General features: G+C 36.8%; 2 protein-coding genes and 1 long non-coding RNA gene across 9 annotated transcripts; 2 read left to right on the top strand and 1 right to left on the bottom strand.

The window, feature by feature from the left end:
• Positions 1-4,897, top strand: LOC141653571 (uncharacterized). Of its 2 annotated transcripts, none has more exons than XR_012547457.1 (4): positions 1-1,131; positions 1,988-2,127; positions 3,423-3,532; positions 4,289-4,897. It is a non-coding gene; the product is annotated as an uncharacterized LOC141653571 (long non-coding RNA). The 2 variants fall into 2 exon arrangements; XR_012547456.1 differs by having other exon boundaries at positions 1,982-2,127.
• A 1,798-nt stretch (positions 4,898-6,695) lies between these two features.
• On the top strand, positions 6,696-9,561 carry LOC141653570 (tubulin beta-4 chain). Its single transcript, XM_074461389.1, has 3 exons — positions 6,696-7,484; positions 8,068-8,337; positions 8,703-9,561. The coding sequence occupies exons 1-3, from the start codon at positions 7,091-7,093 to the stop codon at positions 9,371-9,373; spliced, it is 1,335 nt and encodes a 444-aa protein (XP_074317490.1). The 5' UTR covers positions 6,696-7,090; the 3' UTR covers positions 9,374-9,561.
• A 418-nt stretch (positions 9,562-9,979) lies between these two features.
• Positions 9,980-16,809, bottom strand: LOC141653569 (serine/threonine-protein kinase BSK7). Of its 6 annotated transcripts, XM_074461384.1 has the most exons (12): positions 16,290-16,679; positions 15,769-15,852; positions 15,403-15,668; positions 15,071-15,291; positions 14,467-14,602; positions 14,128-14,261; positions 13,606-13,711; positions 12,952-13,037; positions 12,592-12,780; positions 11,772-11,924; positions 11,011-11,124; positions 9,980-10,484 (listed from the first exon to the last, which is right to left on the bottom strand). In XM_074461384.1, exons 3-12 carry the CDS (start codon positions 15,476-15,478, stop codon positions 10,236-10,238), a joined length of 1,464 nt encoding a protein of 487 aa, XP_074317485.1. In that variant the 5' UTR covers positions 15,479-15,668; positions 15,769-15,852; positions 16,290-16,679; the 3' UTR covers positions 9,980-10,235. The 6 variants fall into 6 exon arrangements, with proteins under 6 accessions (XP_074317485.1, XP_074317486.1, XP_074317488.1 ...); XM_074461385.1 differs by lacking the exons at positions 15,769-15,852; positions 16,290-16,679 and adding an exon at positions 16,746-16,809; XM_074461387.1 differs by lacking the exons at positions 15,769-15,852; positions 16,290-16,679 and adding an exon at positions 16,746-16,794 and having other exon boundaries at positions 15,403-15,516.
• Positions 16,810-26,652: the final 9,843 nt, after the last annotated feature.

The following is a 26,652-nucleotide window of genomic DNA, read 5'->3' as shown; positions in this document are numbered from 1 at the left end:
CATCAATCATCACTCATCATACATTCACTTCGTAAACCCTTAATCTCGCCTTTGAACACCAACAAGAACTTTTGCAAAAACTCCCGAGTTCTACTCCAATAATCCCGATTCGAGTCAGCCATTAAACTCATCATTTTGTCAAAAACCCGTTTTCTCTTCTTCATCTCAACTTTGCCATGAATCCTCCAATTCCAATCCTACCTTTCTAGTTTCTATTGCTGATGAAGCCATTACAATGCTGAAGTTGATCAGAATTTAGTAAACATTTCTTAATTTGGAAACTTTTAATAAGTTGCTTGATTGTTTGATATAGCTGTTACATTGTTTTAGGAGATTTCGGGTTCAGGTTCGGTTCCGGAATTTGGCTTGATAAGTATAGTTATGTGAATGCTGTGCAATGTGCAGTGAATTGGGGGATTTGGACAAGGGTTTACGTTTGTTGTGAGTGATGGGCAAAAGGGTTGGTGTTATTTTGTTTGTATATACTATTTTGATTAGTGGGTTATGTAAACAGAGGAGAGTTTAGGATGCCCACCGCCTGTTCGATGAAATGTCGATTAGGAAGTTATGCCGAGCCAGGCTATGTATGGTTTAGGCTGAGGGAGAGGATGAACGTGGCAAGTGTTTTGCCGAGTCATGTTACCTTTAATTTGTTGCTTAATGGGTTGTGTAGAGTACTTGGTTTTGTTCCTGATGCGTACTTATAGTATTTTAATTGATGGATATTCGAGGCAAAGGGGTATAATTTCAATGGGTGCAGTTTTATTGAATGGTTTGTGCACTGGAGAGAATGTGGATACAGCTGAGATGTTTCTGAGTTGTGAGTAAGCTAGTAGAGAATTGGGTTGCCAATGAGCTGGTGTTTAACACGATCTTGAAAGCGTATTGTGAAGCTGATAACATGGAGAAAGCGCTGTCATGGATGGAGATGGAGATGACTGCTGGCAGCTAATATATTAATTGGATATTGTGGAATCTGTAGCAATTTTTATTTGTTGTGCACTGGCTTATGTTAAAGATCCTGTTGTTGTCGTAGACTCGTAGTGCGTTCTGATTCATTATATGCTTGCTCAATATGGACGAATTGCCCCTAAGATGGCCGAGGAAGCCCATTCAAGAGTCATTGACCAGGTTTTATACTTGTGCTCCTTACATTTTGATGTTGATATTTAGGTAGTCAATTTTAGCCTTGGGGTTTCACGTTCACAAGATTCTAGTTTTACAGGAGTTTAGTGCTCAACATATCTCACTAAGTGTCTGTTTGGATAGGAGGATTTGGAGGGAAAGAGAGGGGAGGGAAAGGAAGGGATGATAAATCCTTTGTTTGGTTAGCAAAATGGAGGTGGAGGGATTTTGAGGGGAGGGAAAATGAATCCCTCCACTTCCCCCCTCCAAGCCAAATTATTTCCTCTCCAACAAAGGCAAGATTTGGAGGGAAAATGACCTCCTCCATTCTCCCTCCCCTTCCCTTCCATCCCTTTCTCTTCCCTCCTTCTCCCTCCCCTCCTTTTCTCTCCACTTTTGTTATCCAAACACACCCTAAATGGTTGTGTTTATAGTTGTTGTAGTGTGTTATCACATACGAAGTATGGACCAAGAAAATGAAAGTGAGATATGGTATCCCAATTGTTTTTGATGCTCTCCATATTTAGTTTGTCGTACATCTATTCTTGCTATTGTTGATTGCCTTCTCTATGTAGTGTCAATTTTTTTGATTCACTAGAGATGGTGAATGCTCAATTTTGAACGCGTAGGTTGGACTTGGACCCTTGATTGATGTGTAGCCATTTTGTATTATCTTTGTTGAATTGTTTGATATTCATTAGACATCCTGTTCGGTCGGATAAGCTAGAGAGAAAACTGAGTAAATGGGGTGTAGAATATCCAACGAACTGGTTACAATTGTGTGTTCTTTTCAAGCTCCCTAGTCTCTACCATCTGTAGTATTTTGAAAAGGCTCTTGTTGTCATCATTTACCAAGTCTCAGGACCAGTGGACCACTTTTAATCCATCCACTCACTGCAAAAACTGTGGCAATTACGAACTGGAAGCTAGTAGGGAAGTGAAGTAATTATTTGCTGCGGTGCTGCCAGGGAAGTTGAAACTCATTTGTTGTCGCGTACAGAGGTCAGTAAACCCAGTTATAAAATATCTAGTTGCTAGATCAATTGTTATGGTGGTTGTGATCTGTGTAAGATGGGGTGAGCTTTTGATGTTTTGGGATGAATTTATAACTTGCGACATTAAGAGGTCGCCTTGTAAGGACTGTCTTACCCATGTTTCTGCCTCCTTTTGTCGTATTAAAAAGTGCAGTAGTGTAGGTTTCTAATAGGTAGGCCCTGTTCTTTTGGACTTAATTTCAGTTCAATTATTATTATTATTGTTGTTGTTGTTGTTGTTGTTGTTGTTGTTGTTGTTGTTGTTGTTTTATTATTTTATATTTATTATTTTATTAGTATACTCATTATTATTAATATTATTAATTACATATTTATTATTATTATTATTTTTAATATTATTATGTTAATAAGTTATTATATTAGACCTATTATTATTATTATATTATTATTTATTTTTTAGTTATTATTATTACTAATGTTATCATTTATATTACTAATATATTATTATTATTACTACTATATTTATTATTATATTAATATTTTATTTTTTATATATCTTATTAGATTATTATTATTAGATTATATTAATATATTATTATTTTTAATGAATAATATTATAGTAATATTTATTATTATTATTATTGGTATTATTTTTAGTATAATATTTATTATTATTATTATTATTAATATAATTTTTTTATTATTATTTCAGTTCAGTTCAGTTCAACTCCATTAAGTTCAGTTCAGTTCAGTTCAGACAATTTCAGTCCAAAAGAACATGGCCGTAGTAGTATCTTGGAGGTTTGTGGAGCAATACCATTGCTATAGAATGCCGGATATGGTATGCCGATCAGACATTTGCTGCAATCATATATGATGTATACTTAGTGAAGTTTCACACACGTGGTTAAGAAGAGAGTTTTTGTAGCGCTGAATTGTAAGTAGCTTGTGCTTGTCTAATATGAGTACAAGGCTTGATTGAGTATATGTGTAATGATTGATATTGAGAAAAATATATTTGGAGAGAATTTTAATAAGCAGCATAAAAGTTACTGAGTGGTATTTTTCAAAGGTAGGTCAGTTGGACTAATCCATATCTCCTATATACTAGCGGCGCTCTCCAGCCTTCACATCCTTTATTCATTCCCCAATACAATGGCGCGTGTTGTTCGTGTGGGGGCGGGGATCTTGTTCACCCTATAGTATATGGAAACGTGCCTGTGATATGCCCTTGCATCTTTGTTGTAATGGTAATTTTTTTCACTGGTTCCTATGAATCTTATTTGTTCTTCGTCTTCTCAGCTGTCGGAAGGAATCAGGGAAAGCAATCCATATCGTTGGAGCCCAGTGGTCAATATGAACAGGGTACTCCCTTTTGAACACCGACTCAAACTACTGTAGAAGAAATGGAGGTTTGCCCATTTTATGTTGTAGATGCTACATGATATCTCTGATACGCCCTTGCTTTTATTGGTGTCTGAGCTACATTCTTTCTTTTTATGCTTAATATACCATACTCTTTCTCTACTTTTGTCATGCAAAACTCTTTTTGCATCCATTAGGAGAATGTTCGAATTGTCAAGTGTCTTGGTAAGGATCCCATACACAGTACACATATCCTTGAGTGTCGTGTCGAACAAACGTATGTCCACAAATTGAAAGTAAAGTAATGTAGACTCCCCCTCTCATTTCTACACCGTGGCATTAGTGAATTTGTTACTGGTTTGTTTGATTCCAAGTGCAAAGATATGCATGTTTGGTTCTTCCATGACCCTCCTTCATGGTTCACTTAGACTCTTCTTTTCTTGCCTTTAAATATTGCTGCCGGAAGTAACATGTTACACATGGAGTAGAAATTGTGCGACTAAAGACCAGCCTGACCCAAGTGACCTGTTAGCTTACTCTACTATTCTCCCATCCGTTACATACAAAATCGTGTTACTAAATGAACACAAAGACCACTTTTCTTACCTTTGTTACGCTGTCGTACAAATCTAGGTAAAAAATATAGTAAAAAATCTTACACGTGAAATATCTTGCATTATACTCCGTATAAATTTGTTGTCAGACAAGCTTTTGCCGCTCTCTCCATAATTTTACTCTGTTTTTTAATCATTGTTAAAAGAGAAAAGTCTGAAGTAATATTTTTAACGTTTTAAATAATGCAGAATCATTTCAGAGTTCCAACCCGGCAAAACATTGGATTCTACGAACAAACTGCACATAATTAGTCGGTCCTACGATGAAATGGAAGGTTTGTTAGAGTATTTAAACCAGAAAGAAAGAGACATGAAGAAAGACAGTAAGACATATTCCTCCAATAATTAAAGTTTGGCTCTTGCTTCGCTGTCGACGCCAGTGAGTTACTCTGTTGCTGCCCCTTGGAAATTACTACTCTATTATTTTCCTGCTATTTCCTCCTTTCAAATATCTAAATGCTGATTGAAAGACGTGGGCTGTGTATTTTATTTGTGACCCTTATTTTTAGGTGCCGAATTATAATTAACTTTTTGTACCGGAAAAAAAAAATCTAGCTTCCCATTCTCAAGGGATATAGACATATAGTTTCTCTCATTTGTGCTGCATCTTCCCGTTGAGGAATTTGTGGTAAAATGGAGTGATTTCATTTAAAGTACTGAATGACGGTATCTTGTAAGAGAGTATGTAATGTGAGATCTGTCTATTCGTGTTTCATCACGTTGGTTTTCGAATGTATTATTTGCATAATCACTTGTATCGAGTCGAGATATATAGATGATATGCTTCGTTCCGTTGTAGTTCATTCCCTCAGTTTATTTGATAAGGTCGAAGACATTCCAATATTTTTTTTTTTTTTTTTTTTTTTTTGGTGAAATGTAAAAATGTAAATAACCATTTAACAAAGATTCAGGCTAGCATCATTCAATGAGTTTAGTCAATAACATCCCCTTTCTGCCCCTTTTCAGGTGGGCTCGATATTTTCTTTTTGTGTAAAGAGAGCAACAGCCCACAAAGTGAGATGATTCTGATGCTGATGGACTTCAAACCCAAATTATGAAAGCGGATTCCTGTTTTATTTACGTGTCTCCTTGTTATGTCCCACTACTATTTTTTGACACGTCACCTTACGAGTTTCACTAAAATAATCTCGATGATTAATGCGTATATGTCAAATGAAGACCTAACAAAACACAAGATAAGACACATAAATGGGAAAAAGGATCCGGTCCCCCAAATTACGAGCAACATCTTTTAAGGATCCGGTCACCCTACGGGACTACTCCTCTCAATCGCTTGAACATGTAGGCTATTCCCATCTCCTTCGACCAACCGTAGAACCAAGGGAAGAAAGTTCACCAATGGTTCAAGAGTCCCTCGACTCAATGAATGTGGATGACGATGCACCATTGGTTCAATACACTAGGAGGGCTAGACGCTCTAAGTCATCCATGCCGGCTAGACACTCTTTGTCTTCCATGCCTTTCATGTCTTCAATGTCGGCCATGTCTTCAATGCCTTCCATGTCTTCAATGTCACCCGTCAATGAACAAGGTACCCCGGAGCCTAAGAAAGGGTTTTGGAGTCGCATTCGAGGAAAAAGCAAGAAGAAGACTTGAGGACTTGATGTAATAGTTAGAGGATTAATGGTTTGTTTGACATTTTAGATGGTTAATTTGTTTGACATTTTAGTTGTAAAACTTAGAATTAAATCCCCTTGTGCGAAGCTTATGTGGTGTGTAAACTCGGTTTTTATTTATAATAAGCAATGGTTTGTGTTGTCCTTTGCATTGTTGAGCATTGTTGAGTTTGGTTTTCTGTTTTGGCAAAGGAAAGATACGAGAACGAAGGAAATTTGTGCAGCAATGAAAAAAAAAAAAAAAAAAAAACTGGCAGAACACGCCATAGCTAATGGCGGGTTTCAAGAGAAAGACACGCCATTACGTATGGCGTGTTTAATATTTGAGATTTTACCAGCTACTGGAACTGGGCTAAAAATGGAGCTGCTTAAACACGCCATAGCTAATGGCGTGTTTTATTCTGAAGACACGCCATACGTAATGGCGTGTTTCCTTTGCTTACATTATTCAGCTACTGGCTTGGGGTTAGAATTTCAGACTGCCTAAACACGCCATATGTAATGGCGTGTTCTTTGAAGTAAACACGCCAATACGTATGGCATGTTTAAGCCCCATACAGGCTCGTCAAAACCGAGCCTACGTGGACACCATTTCGATAAATGTTTTCAATACCGACCCAAAACGACAATTCTTTTATTTTTGAGCATTATTTCAAAAACGGACTCAAGATAAGACACATAAATGGGACAAAGGATCCGGCCCCCCAAATTACGAGCAACATCTTTTAATGATCCAGTAGGTCTCCCTTGTGACGGGTCGGATCTTGCGACGGTTATTTTGTGAGTGGAAATGGGTAGAGGGGACAAGGTGGGCACCCACCCCATGTGCTCCTTCTCTCACCCCCTATGGATTTTTTGTGAGACAATATGGTACCCGTCACAAGTTTGTGACGGATACCCTCCGTCATACGGGAGAATTTGTGTTAATGATCTTAGCAGAAGAGGGAAAAAATCAGCTCAAGATGAAGAGAAAAGGAAAGAAATAGTCTAAAAATAGGAGGAGATCAAATTAGTGATGGTAATACAATTAATGGTAGAGAAAAAAAAAATGAGAAAAAAAAGAGAGAAAAGGTCATAATGAAATGAATGGGACAGGAGTTGTCTCTCTCCATATCTCCTCCTCCATGTTATCATCCTCCTTTGACATGGCCTCCTAACATGCCCACATGACATAATTGAGTTACAGATAGAAATAACCTGTCTTTATTTGACATTCTCCACCACCCTTCTAATCTCCTACATAAGCCTTCCTTTCTTACAAATCTCTTTCAAAAAAAAAAAAAAATAACATTTACAATCAAAAACATCTTTTGATCCTTTTCCTTCCCTTTTTCGCCCGAAAAAAAAAAACATCATGAGAGAAATCCTTCATATTCAGGCAGGGCAATGTGGTAATCAGATTGGTGCTAAGTTTTGGGAGGTGATTTGTAATGAGCATGGTGTTGATTACTCAGGGCAGTACATTGGGAATTCTCCGCTTCAACTTGAACGTGCTGATGTTTATTTCAATGAGGTTCAAGGTGGTCGTTATGTTCCTAGGGCTGTCATGCTTGATCTTGAGCCTGGTACCATGGATGCTCTTAAGTCTAGTCCTTATGGTCAGATTTTTAGGCCTGATAATTTTGTTTTCGCCCAAAATGGTGCTGGTAATAATTGGGCTAAAGGTCATTATACTGAGGGTGCTGAGTTGATTGATCCTGTTCTTGATGTTGTTCGTAAAGAAGCCGAGAATTCTGATTCTTTGCAAGGTATTTTTTCGAATTTTGTTGATTTCTTTTGGGTAATGCTCGTTAATGTTTAACAACGTTGATCCATCATGGAAGACTTGATTATCTAGCCATATAAATTCTGAATCTGAAAATTCTGTGTATTTTAAGATATTTCTATGATCTAGATCACAAACAGTTGTATATTTTAAATTATGCCTTTGTTTTCATCAAGCTTTGCTTAGAAAAATCTATTTTATTACGGAGCATTGTAATGTTGTGTACATTTGATCTCGTTAAAGCGAGGATCTTTCATGACGGATTGTGCTAGAACAATAACAAGGAAATGAAAGAAAATGAAAAGATGATCCATCCCTTGTTATAGGGATCACTAGTAGACCTAGACCTACATACCCAACATGTATAACAGGAACATGACTCGTCTAACCCGTTTGATAGGTTTAATCGATCTTAAGATAGTATTTTGTAAAGATGATCTTGACGATTCTTATGAATAATTAACAACTGTTAGCGGAGATCGATTAAATCAAACCCTGAAACGGGTAAATCAAACATGATTGTGGATGAGGTATTATCATCTTAAATGGGGTTGTATTGATTGCAGGATTCCAGGTCTGCCATTCATTGGGAGGAGGGACAGGTTCAGGGATGGGGACACTGTTGATATCAAAGATAAAAGAGGAGTATCCTGACCGAATGATGATGACATTCTCCGTCTTCCCGTCACCAAAGGTGTCGGACACGGTGGTCGAGCCCTACAATGCCACCCTCTCTGTGCATCAGCTGGTTGAGAATGCTGATGAGTGCATGGTCCTCGACAATGAGGCCCTCTATGATATTTGCTTTCGCACTCTTAAGCTCACCAATCCTAGCTGTAAGCTCCTATACCTTCACTTTTATGTTCATGTTTTGTTTATTGACCTATGACTCTTTTGGCTATGGGATAAAAGGACTAGAAAGAAAAAGCTCGTTAAATAATCGACACGCTTTTGTACAAAGGTCACCCTTACCCTTATTTTATGGGAAAGGTTGCATATGCTTGACCCCCTTACCCTGCTTTGAGGGGGAACCTTTGTATAAGCATTGGTGCAAAGATAATGAATGATGATTTGGTTTGTTGGACTTGAGAGATGATCTTTATTCTTTATACAAGACTCATTTTTAGGAATGTTAGGATGCAGGGTCTAAACATTGCATCTTATAGAACCTGACTCGTATGCATGTTTGTGTTACCTGCAGTTGGTGATCTGAACCACCTGATCTCAGCCACAATGAGCGGCATTACTTGCTGCCTCCGTTTCCCGGGTCAACTCAACTCAGACCTCAGGAAGCTCGCAGTCAATCTGATCCCCTTCCCTCGTCTCCACTTCTTCATGGTCGGATTTGCACCCTTAACCTCCCTAAACTCTCAGCAATACCGAGCCCTTTCCATCCCAGAACTTACCCAACAAATGTGGGACTCCAAGAACATGATGTGTGCAGCGGACCCACGTCACGGGCGGTACTTAACCGCCTCAGCCATGTTCCGAGGCAAGATGAGCACGAAAGAGATTGATGAACAAATGAACAATGTTCAAAACAAAAACTCATCCAACTTCGTGGAATGGATCCCTAACAATGTCAAGTCTAGCCACTGTGACATCCCCCCAACCGGGTTGCCCATGTCTTCTACTTTTATTGGCAACTCGACTTCGATTCAAGAGATGTTTAGGAGGGTTTCAGAGCAGTTTACTGTCATGTTCAGGAGGAAGGCTTTCTTGCATTGGTACACTGGAGAAGGCATGGACGAGATGGAGTTCACAGAGGCCGAGAGTAACATGAATGATTTGGTTTCGGAATACCAGCAGTATCAGGAAGCTGGGGTTGAATATGAGGAGGAATATGAGGAAGAAGAAGAGGCTTATAATTAGATGGTTTTCATTTTGTAAGAGTTTCATCAGGTGTATGAACATTTGTACACTGTTTTTTCAAGGGCAAAAGGTCAGGTGGGAAGGGGACATAAAAAAATTTCCGAATCCAATTTTTTCTTATTTTTAATGTAATTTGATCGAAATGTTTTTTTAAGTATATAAGATTTCCAAAGTTTAATTTTGTCAAAGCAATGGTACACAAACCGAGGAAACGTTCTTCGCCACATATACGTATATGTGCAAATGGTGAAAGGCACGAAAAAAACAGCAAATGTCAGGTGCTGAATATAAACACAGAGTCACTGACTGACTGAGGTTATATATTACCCCAATAGAGTGAAGAAGTAACCAATAGTAACCCGGTATTACATTACCCGACACCCCGAATACTTCCGTCTGGCAAGGAAAGAGGTTAGATCAATCATCAATGTATGAAGAAGCATTGCCCTTGTCACTAAAGAGCCAAATAGATCGTTCTCGAGTGACTCATAAGGGAAATAATCGAGTCTTCATACACCATTTCACCGAAGTATTCACATTTTCTCCGATGTTATTAACATGACATTATTAGCAAATGAAGAAATCGCCCCAAAAAAAAAAAAAAAAAAAAAAGGTGTCAAATCCACTAACTGTACGAAAGTAATATTTCAACTTTACATTCATGATTTTATTAATTGATTCTATATAACAAATGAATTCTCCTTTGTAATTGTACCCGCCTTTCACACAAAAAAAAAAATCAAAAAACCAAAAAAAGAAAGCTGATTACAAAAAATGTTCCCTGAAAACCATTGAAGAACTCCCATGCAAGCTTGCTGACGAATCATTAATGACAAACGAAAAGAATAATTGCTGGAAAGATCTATTTTTCTGCCTCATTCCGCTTATTTTCGAGGAATGATCCTTCTTTTAGAGCAAGTCGGGCTTCATTCTCTCGTCCAAGTGCAGACAAAGCAGCTGCCTGTAAATACGAAGCAATATGCCACACAGGAGATATGGATTGGGCTTGTAGTGCATCATCGAGAGCTTCTTGTGGCATGTCAGTCATGAGATAACATAGACTACGCCGTACATAAACTGTTGGTGAAACCATGGTTCCGACTTCAATAAACTGAGACCCAAAAGGAAAAGTGAACAAATTTGTTAGCTCATTTTTCAATTTCATAACATGATATTGCAGGAAAAACAAAGTTTCAACTTCCAGGCAATCCTAAAATTCCATTGTTGGGGATGTGGAATTATGGCAAGGGAAATTAAAAGTTCTGAATCCAACAAACTGACAAAGGGAGTCTTATATGAGACTATCTTTATGCCGGTCTCCATGTAAAACAATCTCATGTTAGTTTAGAGGTTAAGTTTTCCCCTGTAAGAAAATTTGTGAAAATGTGATGAAAAGGGAGATAATGTACACACATATACAACAATTTTGGGTTTCATATACACAGAGGACTCGTCAAAATGGAGACTTTTTGAAGCATCTACGGATCAATGAATTCATGTTTGGGCGTAAATCGTAACTCTTGATCCCGAAGGTTCATCTAAGAAACCATTTTAAGAAACTTTTATAAAATGGGGGAATTAATCGAAAACATGATAGAACAGCGAACGATAAAGATTAAGATAAATAATGAACGTACTTGGGTGTAACACTCAATTGCTGAGCTGAACTCCTTGTGCCTAAAAGCACCATCTCCCTTCTTTTTGGAGTTCAATGTCTCCTGCATTTGGTTGGTCCACATCTGGAAAGAGAGCTGCCCCACAAAAATATGGAAATTTAACTCTAAAAATAATCATAGTCAATAAGATAACAAGTCGGAAGTGATACAAATGCACAGCGATATGAACAAATGAAAAATCTTTGTATAAACATTTGGATCAGCCATTACAAAAGAACAATGCCAGTCATTATTTTCTTAGGTCTTTAATATGGAGTATGTAATATATTTTCAAAAAGCTCAACACTAAACATATAACACAATTTATTTTTCTTTACGCAGTCCTGGGAACTCATGTTATTACAATGGATCCACACCTTGAGTGTTGATATCGTTGTATAGAGTTTTGAAAGAAATGCAAGTCAAAACTTCCCTAGAACGTATTTAGAAATACGCTCAACGGAGATAACATATACTACCTCGTACCTCCATCCAAATTTATTGTCCCCATTAAAATTTGGTGGTCAACATATATCAACTTTGACCATTAATTTGTCAAAACAATTATTTTCATAATATGTTTTTTAAAAGTTGTAGCAATGGTACACTGTGAAAAAAGATCGTCAATTTGACATTGTCCAACCATAAAAGTCAAATAGGAGATCATATAATGGCAGGAAAGGACTACAAGCTAAGTTGCCCAAAGAAAATATGGTGCGCGTTGACAAAGGTAAGGTACTAACCTCGGTGGCAGCTCCCTCGTCATCTTTATACCCAATATTTTCAACTATCTCGTGTATGGCAGTCAAATCCTTTCTTACGCAAGCTTCGCCAAGTGCGGACAGGGGTATATCTGCTCCACTATGAGGTATGCCCATTAACACATGAGAAGGAACCTGTCGAAGACAACCACATTCAAAATTATCAGAAATCAAGATCTTAGAGCCATACATACATTACCAACTGGCTAGTGCCTCAAATGCTCCCTCTTATGGCAGGTTAATTTAGAGCCGATTTTAATCACACAACCAAAGCAGCAACAACAATAATGAGAAGAACGAAAGAAATGAAAAAAAAAGGGGGAAAAAACAATACAACAACAACAACAACGACATCAGAGCCTTAATCCCAAAATGATTTGGGGTCGGCTGACATGAATCATCCTTTAGAACCGTCCATGAATTAGCTAAAAAAATATAAATTAAAATTAAAAAAAATAGCGAAAATATTTCCTAGCATCATCTCAGTCAAGAACTCAATTACATAGAAGACCCACATTAATGAATTACCTAACAAAAATTAGCTTTGTTCATCATCCTTGAAAACTAGTAACAAATTAAGTCACGGAAACCTTTTTAGCAATTAAAGTGCCATAATTTCGATTATGAATTTTCGAACAGATTTGAAGCTTTCACAGAAAACCGGGTTAGAGTTGGTTCCAATTTGGCAGAATACAAGGCACATTTTCCAAAAAAATCTCAAAAATAGAGTTATAAAACAATCAAAATGCGAGTAAACAAAGACGGACTAGCTCCAAATCAATGACGAGCACATGAAACAAACCTCAACTTCCTTCTGAAGGGGAATCAAAGCAGCGACCAGTGACTTGGGATTTGGCCGTTCACGGGGCTCATATTGCAAACACCTTGAAGCTAAACGTACTAATTCAGTCCCATCATCGTTCGATAACTGGCCTTCCAAGCAAGAATCCATTAATGTTTGGATATTCCTATCTCGTATCAAGTCGAGCGCCTGGAAAATTTAACTGAGGTTTAGAACAGGTACTATACTAGACACAAAAATGTGCAAATTTGAAATGCAAAGTATCTCAAATCCCTCTTCTCTGACTTGGTGATCAAATAAAACAAGATACATCAAAATAAGTTTACAAAGATTGCCAATTTCAGTAAATAAGAGCCTTACATGGCTGGGAGGAATATGTTTCCCGCTCAGAAGGTCAAGCAAAAGGGTCCCAAAGCTATAGAGCACACTCTCTGGGGTCACTCTGCCTGCCAAAATGCAACCGCGGGCATAAGTAGCACAAGTTAATCGTTAAACAGTAAGAGAAACAATTCAAATTTCAAAGAAAAAAATTGACAAACAGAGATAATTAATTTTCTTTATCAAATAGAATGCAATAGTGATTAAATAATTTTTTGATATCATAAGAAAACAAGATGTTTTGCTTTAGGAGAACTAATAATACCGACAATGCTGCTGACAATTATGCTATCAAAAACACTGGGGTTAAAAATGTAAAGACACAAAGCACAATAGCCTTCTTTGGACTATTCAGACAAGAGGAACTGAATTTCCAATTTGAAAGTTATGAACTCTTGACAATTGTGAGTGAGAGTTTACTCTTAGTGAGAAAGGTTATTTTGCCTTTTGCTTTCTTCTTTGGAACTTGATATTGGAAATATCCACAAATCAGACCTTTGACTATTTGTAGAGCATAGAATAAAATGCCACTTTGGCTATAAGATGAGCATGACCCCTTATTCAGCGACTAGTGCGGAGTATCTTAGAAGACTAGAGTTTTCTACAATTGAAAAGTCAGCACGTATATTGAGTTACCAGTTCTCAAATATTCAGGAGGAGTAAACGCCAAATTTGTACTGTAGCTCTTCCCATCTCTACTATTTTTCATCAAGCCAAAGCAAGAAAGCCGAGGATTTCCTTCCTGCAAAAAAGAAATCGAAGTAAACACACTCAAACTCTAAATGGAATGAGATTTAAATCTTGCCGTGACTAAAAATGTCACACTATACTATACATTTTTAACCAAAAAAAGGCTTTTAATTAAAGCAACAGTTCATAAGTCAATTCCTTTCATATTAATCTCACAAATTTGTTGTCTCCGTAAATCTGCCTACATTGACTTCCACCCTCTGTAGTCAAGGCATTTCATTCCCCATACAACCCTTAGGAACATACCCCATAGAAAATATTTAAATAAATGAATCCCCCAAGTGCTGATTCTGCTACCCATAATTTTCGTAGGTCACATTGATGTTACAAGTTTAAGCACCACATGAATAAAGATAACTAGACGAAATACTATTAGAAGAGACTGGAGAGCAGCGAACAGAAACTTACATCGTCAAATAAGACTCTATAGGCATTCAGATCATGGTAAAGATCACGCCCCTTACTAGTACAGTACTCCAAGGCCTGGGCAAGATATAACGCCACCCTTAACCGCATTGCCCATTTCATAGGCTGTGTTTCCCCTGTCATATGGCATTTTAGAATCAGTTATTTTGATACCATTGTCAAACACACTACGACACAAAGAATTAAGAGTTATAACTTGGAATAACAGGAGAATATCCACTGTCGAAACCTTGCAACTCGTAATCTATTAAAAAAACTGTTCGCCTATCCTCAAGAACTGTTACGCCATTCGACATTAAGACGGGCATTCAAAATACTCACAATGAAAAAGATGCTTTGCAAGCGTCTCATTTGGCATAAATTCCGCAACAAGTAATCTCTCATCCCCTTCACAGCAACAACCAAGAAGGTTTGCTAATCTCTGGCTCCGCAACTGACCAACAGTTTTTGCTTCCTCCTAAATTATGAGCAAATATAAACGAAAGCTTTTAAAAGCAATATCTATACTAATATCAATTTCCACCCAGCCATCGTTTGTGTTAGTGTCATAGACTCATAGTGCCTGCTCTACAGATACTAGCTAGGTCGCATTGGCAGAAAAACCAAGAGTAAACGAACAGCCAGGATTGTTCCAGCGATTACTAACAGTTAGGGCATGTTTGGATACAAAAAAAAAAGGAGAGAAGGGAAGGGGAAGGAGAGGAGGAAGGGATGTAAGAGAAAGGGCAGGTGAATGGAGCAAGTGAGTTTTCACTCTAAACATTTCTGAAGTTGGAGGAATTTTAATTTGTCCTTTCCTCCAATCCCTCCGACCCCATTTTGCTAATCAGACAACAAATTCCCCCATCCAAACAACGGGTAACGAAGTATTACCCAAAAAGAGATATTGCCATTTAAATGTTGAATGAGGCATTGCAGTTCATACCAAAAATTGCCGCGCATCAGGCCAAGCCGACCTGTTGAACCGTTTTACAGCAATCCGCCTTTGGTTATCTAACTTCCCTTTGTAAACAATATTCGGCGCTTTCTCTCCATGTTCTGAAACTATATTCTCAACAGCAAACCCAGAAGTAGCCATCCTAAGTTGTTCGATACTGTATTCACGGAATGCTTGAATATAATCAGTCTCACCCTTTTCTTCATTCTCTGATAATGACAAAAGCAATCACAAAACTGACATTAGGGCTCAAATGTACATACAACCATAATTATCTCACATATTATCACTAAATACAAACAATTAGAGTATTTAGCTACCTTTCTTAAGTTCAACAACTGATTTATGCCCATGATCCCAGCAACAAGCTGTTAGTTTCGAGCAGTACCCGCCCATTACAACGCGACGATCAAAATGCAAACTTTGACAGTCGTCTATATAGTTCAATCAAATGAAATGCCACACTTATACACACATCAACAACTTACAACTCGATACTAATTCGAGACTAAGCATATATATCAGTCATCACACTTTCATGACATTCACTCACACCTTCTGAAATTCAACAACATCAACCAATATCCTGTAGATTACAAACAGCATAAAAAGTAAATAAACTCCACACAAAGCCACTAAAAACAACAAATACAAACTGTAAACAACAACAACAACAACATTATTGCCGTAGTGCTTAAGGGCTTCTCAAATTGCGGGGTAAGGGGGCCCGATGTACGTAGCGTTAACCTTGTGCTAGCAACACACAGAGGCTGTTTCCAAACAAATACAAATTGGGATTCATGAAAAATAAATGCCACACAGATTGCATTAAAAGAACAGCTACCAGATTCAAAACCATCATTAATAACATGCCAACTAAACAAATGAAGTTCAAATTCACCAAAAAATGTTTTAACTACACAAAAGTAGACTCCTAATTGACTTCAAATTAACTTAAAATTCAGTCAATAAAAACAACCCAATCACTCCATCATTCCATTTTCCATACACACAGTAAAAAATCGTATTGTTAACACAAGGATAAGGCTGCGTATATCCGACCCCCTTACCCTGCAATTTGCGAGAGCTATTGAGACACTAGCACAATATTCTTGTTGTATAGTAACAACCCATTAACCAAAAACACAAAAGATTTCAACTTTACTACTTTAATTAAACTACAAAAGCAGCTTTGTATACAACATACCCAATTCAATTCAGCCAAAACAAGGTTGATTAAAACAGATACAGAGAAATAGAGAGATAATCACACATGGGTATGCTCTCTTTCACTTATTTGAGAACAAAGTTGGGAGCTTTTTAAATAAAACTGTATATTCTTTCTTATTTTTTAGCTAAAAAATGGATTTGTTTTTTAAATATTTATGGGTTTCTTACTTTCTAAGGTTTGAAATGGATGAAGCTTGAGAAATTTCTTAGTATTTACAATTTGTTGGGTCTTTTTTTGGAATTTTTATAAATATAATCAATTCTCAAAGTCTTTAGTGGTGCATTTATTTTCAACAATTACCACCGACATAAATAAAGTGATAAACACACAATTTATTTATTAATTTTATTATATTTATAGCAGCTAAGAAATGAGAGAAGCAATCAATTGTTGGGTAAAATTAAGAGGAAAATAATTGATTCATATTCATACCTGATTGGTTTTATGTTCTGGAATGGGTTGGTGTTGGTCCGCTTGACTAGTTGTATTTTGCAAATTATGGACCTTCTTTGAGTATTATTATATTATATAAATTTGTTTTATTTTGGTCTAAAACAATAAAACGTGATTTTGTAATTATTTTATAGTTAAAATTTAAATGTAACCACAAAGGTCGAGTCAGTGTTATAGCCTATGGTAATTTATTTCTCAAAAATGTTCACACTTGGCTATCAAATGAGTACAAAACCCCGTCTTATAGTTTTAGACCAAAATGATTCGTCTAAAACTTTATTTAAAGGTGTGTGTAGATATTGGTTAGATTTTTTTGTAAAGTCCAAATGAGATAATTTATGATATTTATAACATGTATAAACATCGGCATTAAAATTTATGTAAAGTCCACTTAACTGGAAAAATAAACGAATTGGGCAGAAATAAAAAAACACAAATAGGATCATACATCCAGTTGTATACTAGCATTATACAACATGCCAAAACTCGAGCTAATATAGTAATATATAAACAAACTCGAGCTATTTTGAGCTTATGTTTACCCGTTCCAACACTTCTTCATATTTTAGTATAGGTGTAACACCCCCATTTATTCAGGAGCCTTTAACTAGGGCTCCCAAGTAAATAAGGTTGTTATCATCTCAGTTTCCTGAGGTAGTGAACACAAAATATAGCAATCCAAATGTACTTTAAATAAAAATAACCAATGAAGGTTTTATTACAATAGTCAACCGATTAATTAAAACTATAATAATACAATTTATTACGCAGCAGAAATAAATAAAATTACATATTTAATATTAAGTCAAACTAATGTGAGCTAGACAACTGCTATGGTCCAAGTCTTCATGTCCCAAAGCTCCACACAGCTAAGTCAAGTGCCTGCTATTTAATCTGCTTCCCAATTAACCGGAAATATTAATTGGTTCACCACAGGACGCCATCAATTAAAGCAGACATCATTTTATTTTGACACAGAGACAAACACACGTCAACCAATGGTTGAGTAGGAACTAAACAAACAACAGTGTTAACGACATAAATAAAGACAGTAGTGTTAACACAACAATAATAAAACCAGCTCAGTTATAAAATCAAATGTTACGGTAGCACCCATAACATTTGTCCATCCACAACATACCCAATCACATCCACTCCTCCAAACTCCGTCTTAACGCTTCCTCAGCTCTGAATGTACACATCTCCATAGTAGTGAGCCTAATAGAGAAGAGACTCTGAGGGGCGGCCAGTGATCAACTGACGCCCACCAAATGAATTACAGTCTTCTCTCAAGGGAAAAAAATTACAGTCCTTGCAAAAAAAATTCAGTCCTTACAATAAAATTGCAGTCCTTCCACCATAAATTACAAAACCAAAAGCTATAAATTACATAATCATCAATCAGCAATGGGAGCCAAGTGCCTCTCTAAAGATTCCAGGCAATAAGTGACCATCTATTTGCTTCAGAAATCAAAACAAGGCAAGCTCACCCGTAGTGATATTAAGGCAGCAACTCTCAGGTTTGGTGTGAAGGATAAAACAATCTCAAACATTTGGAAACTTGCAAGAGTAACAAGAGAAGTCTGTCAAGCATTAGATGTGAAGAGCAAAAGAATGGGTAACAAGAATAGGAACAGACTACTACCTGATATTGAGCATATAAAAACATTGGAATTTGGTCAAAGAGACACCATGATTAGAGTCTCAGAAAACACAGGAGTACCAGTTGGGACAGTCCACTCTTGGGTATGTCAAGGTTTACTTAAACCACATTCAAGCCCACTACATCCTCACCTCACTGATGCAAACCAGTACCACAGATTGAAGCATGCTTTGAAGTGCTTACTGGTTGAACATGTTGTACAAGATTTTTTTGATCTTAATGCAATGTCAATCATAAGAATAAAATTTGCATAAATGAGCCATAAAACCCACATGAATGAGAAGTGGTTTTACATTACTTATGATGGTCACAAATTTTATGTGGTTGAAGGGGAAGAGCTACCATATAGTAGTTGTCAATCCAAGAGGTATATCACAAAGGTTATGTTTATGTGTGCAATATGTAGGCCTATATTCATAGGATGGGGAGTTGATATTTGATGGGAAAATTGGTATGTTCCCTTTCACAAAACAGCAACCAGCAGCAAGGGCGGGTAAAAACAGGCCAAGGGGTACATTGGAGACGAGGCTTATTGATTTTATTACAAAACAAGTAACAAGAGAATGCATCATAGAACAAGGCATACCAGCTATCAAAACTAAATGGCCTGAAGGAGCAAGTAAAAACATTTTCATTCAACAAGATAATGCAAGCCTCACATAAAGAACAATGATCCAGAATTCACGGATTTTGCAAACTCAGAAGGTTTCAAAATTCAGTTAATTTTTCAACCTCCTAACTCACAAGACTTAAATGTTAATGACCTTGGGTATTTTAGGGCATTAAAGTCCTTACAATCCAAACAAGCAGCAAAATCAGTTGATGAATTATGCAATTCAGTCATGCAAGCATTTGTTGATTATAGTCATACAAAACTCAACAACATTTTCCTAACACTTCAATCAGTTATGGTTGCGATAATGAAAGTTAGGGGTCATAATGACTTTGCAATCCCCCATATGGGTAAGGATCATCTTGCTGCCCTTAGCATATTACCAAGAAATTTGGAAGTTAATGAAGAACTGGCCAGAGAATGTATTGGGTATTTACAAGGAATAAGTCAACCAGAAGGCCTAGAGTACTTGATGGGTGAATTGGGATACAATATTCAAGAATTAGTTGTTTAGAATATCTAAGTAATGAATTAGGATGTTCAATTTTTATGAAATTTGTTTACAGTATAAACATTTCTATACTAAGATATGTTTAACTTGTAATCAAATTATGAATAATGTAATGGTATGTAATGCAAGACAATCTAATGCAATGCAACTTTTGACAAATTTGTGAACAATGCAATGTTTATTTTTAAGTTTGGGTTTTTCTCATTGGTACCCCTGAATTATTCACTTTTCTAAGTTATACCCCTTCTTTTTTATGAATCTCAGTTATACCCCTAAACTTTGTTATATACTCCCAACCGTGACCCTTTTCTCTTTTTCGTCACTTATTTTCGTTAAATGATTATTTGGCATGGTGATTAGAATGTTGACTAGACTGGTCACTATACTTAATTTAGTTTATAGTCTCGGTGATATTTTCTTTCTCCCAGTAGTCCAATACCTATTCTTCGTCATTGCTCTATTCATCTACTATTTTTCCAATCTTATCTTTATAAAAGCAAGAACATTTAACCCATCCTTATGAAGCCACATCATCACATACATTTAAAAAAAAAAAACAATAAATGTGGGACCCGTATCAAAGAATTTGGATTTCATTTCTGAAAAACCTCCATGTTTAATTTATGTTTTGTACGTAAATGTTTACGTTTATGTTTTATACATACATAAATATTAATGAATAAAGAATAATGAATAACTAAATCAAAAATAATTCATTAACTTTTATATAATGCATGTAGCAACTAGCAAATAAAGACACTAAAGATAATAAAAATACATATCAAAAATAAATTGAAGAAAATTGAAATTGAAATGCGATTGAACTTATGGTCTTTAATTAATAAAGTCAATATTACTAAACATACGGTCAATATTACTAAAGATATATGTCCTTTCATTACTTATTGTCATTATACATCTAAAGTACATTAAACTTGGTAATAAATTACCTACTAAAAAATGTTATTATATTTATTAAATATTTTAATTACATTAAATCGGATACAAAGCTTTTCACCAATTCTTGAAAAGAAATTTTGAAAAGTATAAAAAAAGAAAGTAAAAACAAAAATAAAAAAAACAAAGTTACATAATAGTTTGAGTTAAAATGGGAACGGTTCGTTTTGAGTTTTGCAAGTGAATTATCTTTTTTTTTAAAAAAAAAAAAAATAGCTATTTTATCATCAAATAATATCAAAGTTATATAAATTATTGTTGAATTTAAAGTACTAAAATTAATATTTTTTTTTTGTATTCATATTTAACATCAGCTTATTAATGACGTATCAGGTCGAGTAGGTCGGGTTGGATAGGGTTTCGAATTTTCGACCCTAAAATAACGAATCATTTTACGTTCGTGTCGAGTTGTGAGTCCAGGTTTACGGGTTTTGACCTTGGAAATAACAGATCAGGTTAATTCGGGTCAAGTCAAATTTTTATAGGTCTACATAATGAGCTTAAAAAATGTAAACACAAATATAAATAATTAATCAGTTTATTTAGACTCAAATATAAACGGTTCGAGTTGGGTCAAAACTCAAAATTTGGGAACTCTATAACATGAGGCAAATTTGTAATATGAGTTACATGACGGGGATGGGTTACAATCAGTAAATAAGTTAAGTAAGTTTATGGCGCTTTTATTTTGCTATTTTATTTTTACTGTAAAAACAAAATCCCATTTTTAAATAGGGAAGCTATTTTTATGAAAAAAAAATTCCTATTAATACTTTAACAATAGTTGTGACTTATACTATATTTATATTAAGATAAACTTATATTATCCGGCAGATATAGTCATATAGTGGATCGGATTTCGAGCTAAGTTAATGAATTACTTCGAATTAATCGACATATCAAGCATTCAAGCTTCACGAGTCAAGACCAAAGAAAAAATAGATTAAGTTGGGTTAAATATTAACAAGTACATGCTTTGTTATTGTTTAACTTTCGCAATTATAAATCTTTAATAAACAAAATCACTAATTAATTTCCACGTATATTCACATAAATTCATTAAAAGATGTTAATCTTAATAAAAAATCTCCTTTCATTTTTTCTCGGCTTTTACTCAGTCTCTCGATTATTATGTTAAGTAGGTATTCATACTTTAACTATCAAGAGGACAAATCATAATTTAATCAGTACTCAGACAATAAACCTAAGACATCATGTATTTTACGTCCCGTTTGATAATTCCAAATGTAATTTATATTTCAAATACACAAAAACTCTAGAGAGACGGTCTCTCAATAACGTTATTGAGAGACCTCTCACATGATGGGGTGAGAGACCCACTGAATTATTTTTTTTCCTATTATGTCTCTCACACACTAAATTAGTGTGATACGGTGTAACACCCCCTCATACCAAGGTACCTTACCAAGGACTACCCTAGCATGAAAGGCTGTTACCATCTCGGTTTCCCGAGAATAGTATATCAAAATTACCAATTCCAAACAACCTTTATTAAAGTATGAAGACTTAGTGATTACATGTTTTCAAAATCAACCAAACATTAACTATGAAAGGTCTAACAACTACAGAGAATGTAAGTAAAGTCTTTTGACGGCGGAAGCTAGACTCGAGTGGTGACTCCCCATGACTGTCCCATAGCTAAACATCTCGCATTACATCACAATCCGCTCACCATCCCCGAATGGATCACCGCAGGTTTTACAAAACAACAACCGGGGTCGATTCTGCTCAATCAAGATAAGACAAACAAACCATGTAACCGGTGATCATCCTCCATCCCCGGTCTCCCGATCTCACACAAGAACCGACTACACACCGAAGTGTGTAGCCCCTGCATTACCCATCGCAACAGGTAATCCTCGCCGCCAGATGGGTACCGCAGCCCATCCCCACCTAGTCCAGCTCATCAACGAGCGACTAACAATCCCTGTCCCTTAATGTGCACATCCCCTCCCGTGACGGGTTCCACGGAGGGCGAACTAGGGTGTGAAGCCACTCCCGCAAGTGACTCCACCACAATCACACAACACCACAAAGATCATCACCAGCTGTCCACAACACCACAACCGTCACAACACAACCACATCACCACCGCCATCACAACACCCATACTCCGATGATCAGCAGATACCAACAATTACAACACAAGCACAGTCTTAAATCAATTAACAGTAACTGAGTAGGTAAACCCTACCTTTTTGTAATCCGCTTACGTTGCAATCAACCATACAAATGCATAACAAATATCACGTCGTCACCTACAACAACAATCACATAATTCCAATCACTAACTGCAAAACCCCATTTCCCCCAATTCATGAATAAAGACAAACCCTAGAATTAATCATCAACAAACATGGGGATAAAGACTTACCGACGGAGGAATAAAGGATCGAATGCGATTGCTACGATTATCCATACACACACAAAGGAGAGATTCGGAGTGATTAGAGCGTCGTACGATAATTAGGTTTTGTAAATTATGTTTAGGAAACTGCTTAACGAAATATATATCGTTCTAATTACTTCCGAATCAAACCGCTGAAATATTACTCGCCAAACCGAATACTCGGTCGAGTATAGAGTATACTCGGTCGAGTATCCTCTACTCGGTCGAGTATTCATCATACTCGGCCGAGTATTCCTCGGCAGAAGCTAAACAGAACATACACTTAGCACTACTCGGCCGAGTAGGCTCTACTCGGTCGAGTACTTAGCTTAAGAATTCCGTAGTATTACAGTCTTCCCTCCTTAAAAAGAACTTCGTCCCCGAAGTTCCAACCCAACCTATAAAACATGGACACCTAACACTAACTCCACCAACCACGCTTACTAGATAACATATCCTCTCGATATTGACTCCATAATATTATCGAATAACCACAATACAATGTTGCCAACCTTGTCTCACTTCCGTAACACTCACTAACAACTCCATACCAAGACAATCCACAAAATAAGATCAACCATCAAAACGAAATGTTACATTCTACCATCCTTAAAACGAACTTCGTCCTCGAAGTTTACTCACACACATAAACATTCTCACACAATCCGTTACTCTCACTCATAAACATCATACTACTACGAGCACTGCCATTACCTGTAATAAAATCGGCAATCACACAAATCCATCCTTATTCTGCACCAACACTCAAACTTCCAATTGCAACCTGTATGACCATCAAACTCTCTTGTCGCATCCTACTCCTCTTAAGATAAATGTTATGTCCTCGTAACTCACTAATACTAGGTCCTTTGCTATACCTCCCATAATCCTCATTACTACTGCATGACAACGATAACCCACTATAACCTCAACACCTACAACCATTCCTATATCCAGGACTCTCTTTCTTTAACAGTTCTCGTGCCTCCAATTATTCTGCACTCCCATAACATATATCATAAAATCCTCAGTATAACCAATACTCCATCTCTTCTACATTACCACAACACGACATACTTCTATATACATATACACTCATCTCCACAATCTTATCTCACAATCCTCAAGTGTTACACATACTTACATTAGCTTCTCAAGTTCATCTTCTTTATTACCACTACTCCCTTAACTTGACACGATACTAAGTCCTAAAACTCCGTACTCCCTGTCCTAAGAAAAGGTGCTAAACCACATGTAGTTCCAGTTCAATGCCACACATGCTCCACATTTTCCTTGCCACAACTATGTCCACCAATGCCTCATCTAAAACAAGATCAAAAGTATTCTAATAACCTCTCACAACTGTGTCCCATTGACAGAATGCTATTAAACCATGACCACAACGGAAACATACTCAACTTTCTTCCATATCCCACTCTACCCTCAATCCGAAGCCGAAACTGATAAGAAACATTAACACACAAAACAACACTCGATATGCCAACACCGACACTAACAAAAGAAGCAACGAAAAACAAACAACAATCTGTGACAACATGAAAATACTCGTATCACAACACGAATTACCTTGCACAGTGCACAAAACCACATCGATAGCCATCACAACTTTTACAATCTCATAACACTGACTCAGCACAACTTCCTTGACCACAAGACTTTCTTAAAACTGCTCTACCAGATCACAACGCAGCACATTAGACGGGATCACAAATACCAACCTTATGAATATTATCCATACCATGACTCTTGAGGTCGGAACCTCACGCCATTACTTACAGATATAATACATACACATATAAGTATAACATATGACGCAGAACACACATATAACGACTCGTAACTATCACGCCACACCATTACTCGTGAGGCCAGGACCTCACATAAAATTTTACACACCTCATGGACCCATAATCGAATCTAACTAGCCAATCCTGATCACGTAAGTTATCACTTGACAATGAATACCTCTCATCCGGAATTAACTCAGGTGCCTTTCATAACATATCCTCTCATACACACAATTATCACCCCTCCGGCAAATGTAGCCATAACATCAGTGCTCAACTTCCTGCGAGCACCTCATATATCTACATCTTATACTCCCTCACAACCAAACATACTAATCACCTCCACAAAATCAACCTCATTAGAACGACTAACTTCCCTAAAGTAACATCATCCTCAACCACTAGTGACAATACTATGACACCAACATCCTTCATGTGACTACTCTCTTACTATCACTTCTTAATATAACAATCCGTTCCCTCTCTTTGGTTATCATCCCAAATAACGAACATCCAAACCATCAACAAAATCTACCTCAACATTATTCCCAATTCTATCCTTTATCATATCGTTACCTAACTCTCCACCAAAATCTCAGATCGTGCAAACACTCTACAAGCTTCTTATTCTCTTAATACCTCGAAACTCACGGCTAACATGTCGTCCTGCTCTCCTATATAACCATTAACTCACACCCTCTAGTGAGGCTATCGTACATTTCCATAATTTCCTACCTTCATGCACCTTAACTCCGGTCAACGTTCTCTCAACTGACTCCCATCCCTCTTTCCCCAGTTTTACTCAATAATACCAATTAATAAATCATCTCCTTTATCTTTCTACCTAACTCTTTAGTAATCTGATTACCTTCTTGTTACTCCACAACTCAAATTCCAGTAATTCATATCGATATCTTCTCTTTATTTCTTATCACTTATCTCCCCCCCATCATACTATTCACTCGCACTTGTTACCATCAAGTCTACACACTAACGGTTATTCTTCAATAAGCCGTATCTCCCTGTCGTATCTCTCGGAAACCAAAAATTCATCTCATACCGTTAATTGCCCAAAGAATTACACACTAGGCTCACCTCTTGATATTCCAAATTCCCAAATCAACCACTGTCTACTCATCGCGGCATAACTTGACCTCACTATACACTATTCGTTTCCATCTCTCTATAGCGACCTTTTATCACATATATCCTTAAGCAACTCAATCCAAACCGTCTCCCTCCATAAATCCTTACACATCCCAATATGCCACTATTCGTATCCCTCATCTCAATCTTTCATTCTCATGTTTTTTTTTACACTTACATCACCCTTGCCCATATACACTTACTTTTATATTACTCAACCCACGACTATATCACTCATCATATCTCACAAAACATGCTCCTTGTCTCGATTAGCTCATCAATCTACTCTTTTCTTGTTCCACTATCCCTCACAACCACATATAACTCATGTCCTTTATATCCAACACCTATCCCTCATACGCCGGCATCCTCCCTATCATAGCATTTGGTAACTTACGTATCAAGACCGTCACATATATAAAAGAATGCGTTAAGACTCAAAACATACGTGTGCACATACCCCACGACTCAAAACAAATGTAAGAACATAGCCACCGACTTAAAAATTAAGGTGAAAATATAGCCACTGACTCAAAATAGCCGCCCCGAGGAGGTACTCGGTCGAGTACATAGCATACTAGGTCGAGTACAGGATACTCGGTCGAGTAACTATATTACTCGGCCGAGTTTTCGACTCCAGAAGCGAACGTAATTATCACAGAGGATTACTCGGTCGAGTATTACTTTACTCGGTCGAGTACCAACACAATTCTTAGCATCGTCCAGTTTTCGTAAAACAGTCATATCTCACTCGTAACTTGGTCGTTTTGGGCGTGTG

Source organism: Silene latifolia, chromosome 4 (assembly GCF_048544455.1).
Source record: "Silene latifolia isolate original U9 population chromosome 4, ASM4854445v1, whole genome shotgun sequence".
NCBI lineage: Eukaryota > Viridiplantae > Streptophyta > Magnoliopsida > Caryophyllales > Caryophyllaceae > Silene > Silene latifolia.
Note: the sequence above shows the minus strand (reverse complement) of the source record. Positions and strands in the feature narration are given on the sequence as shown.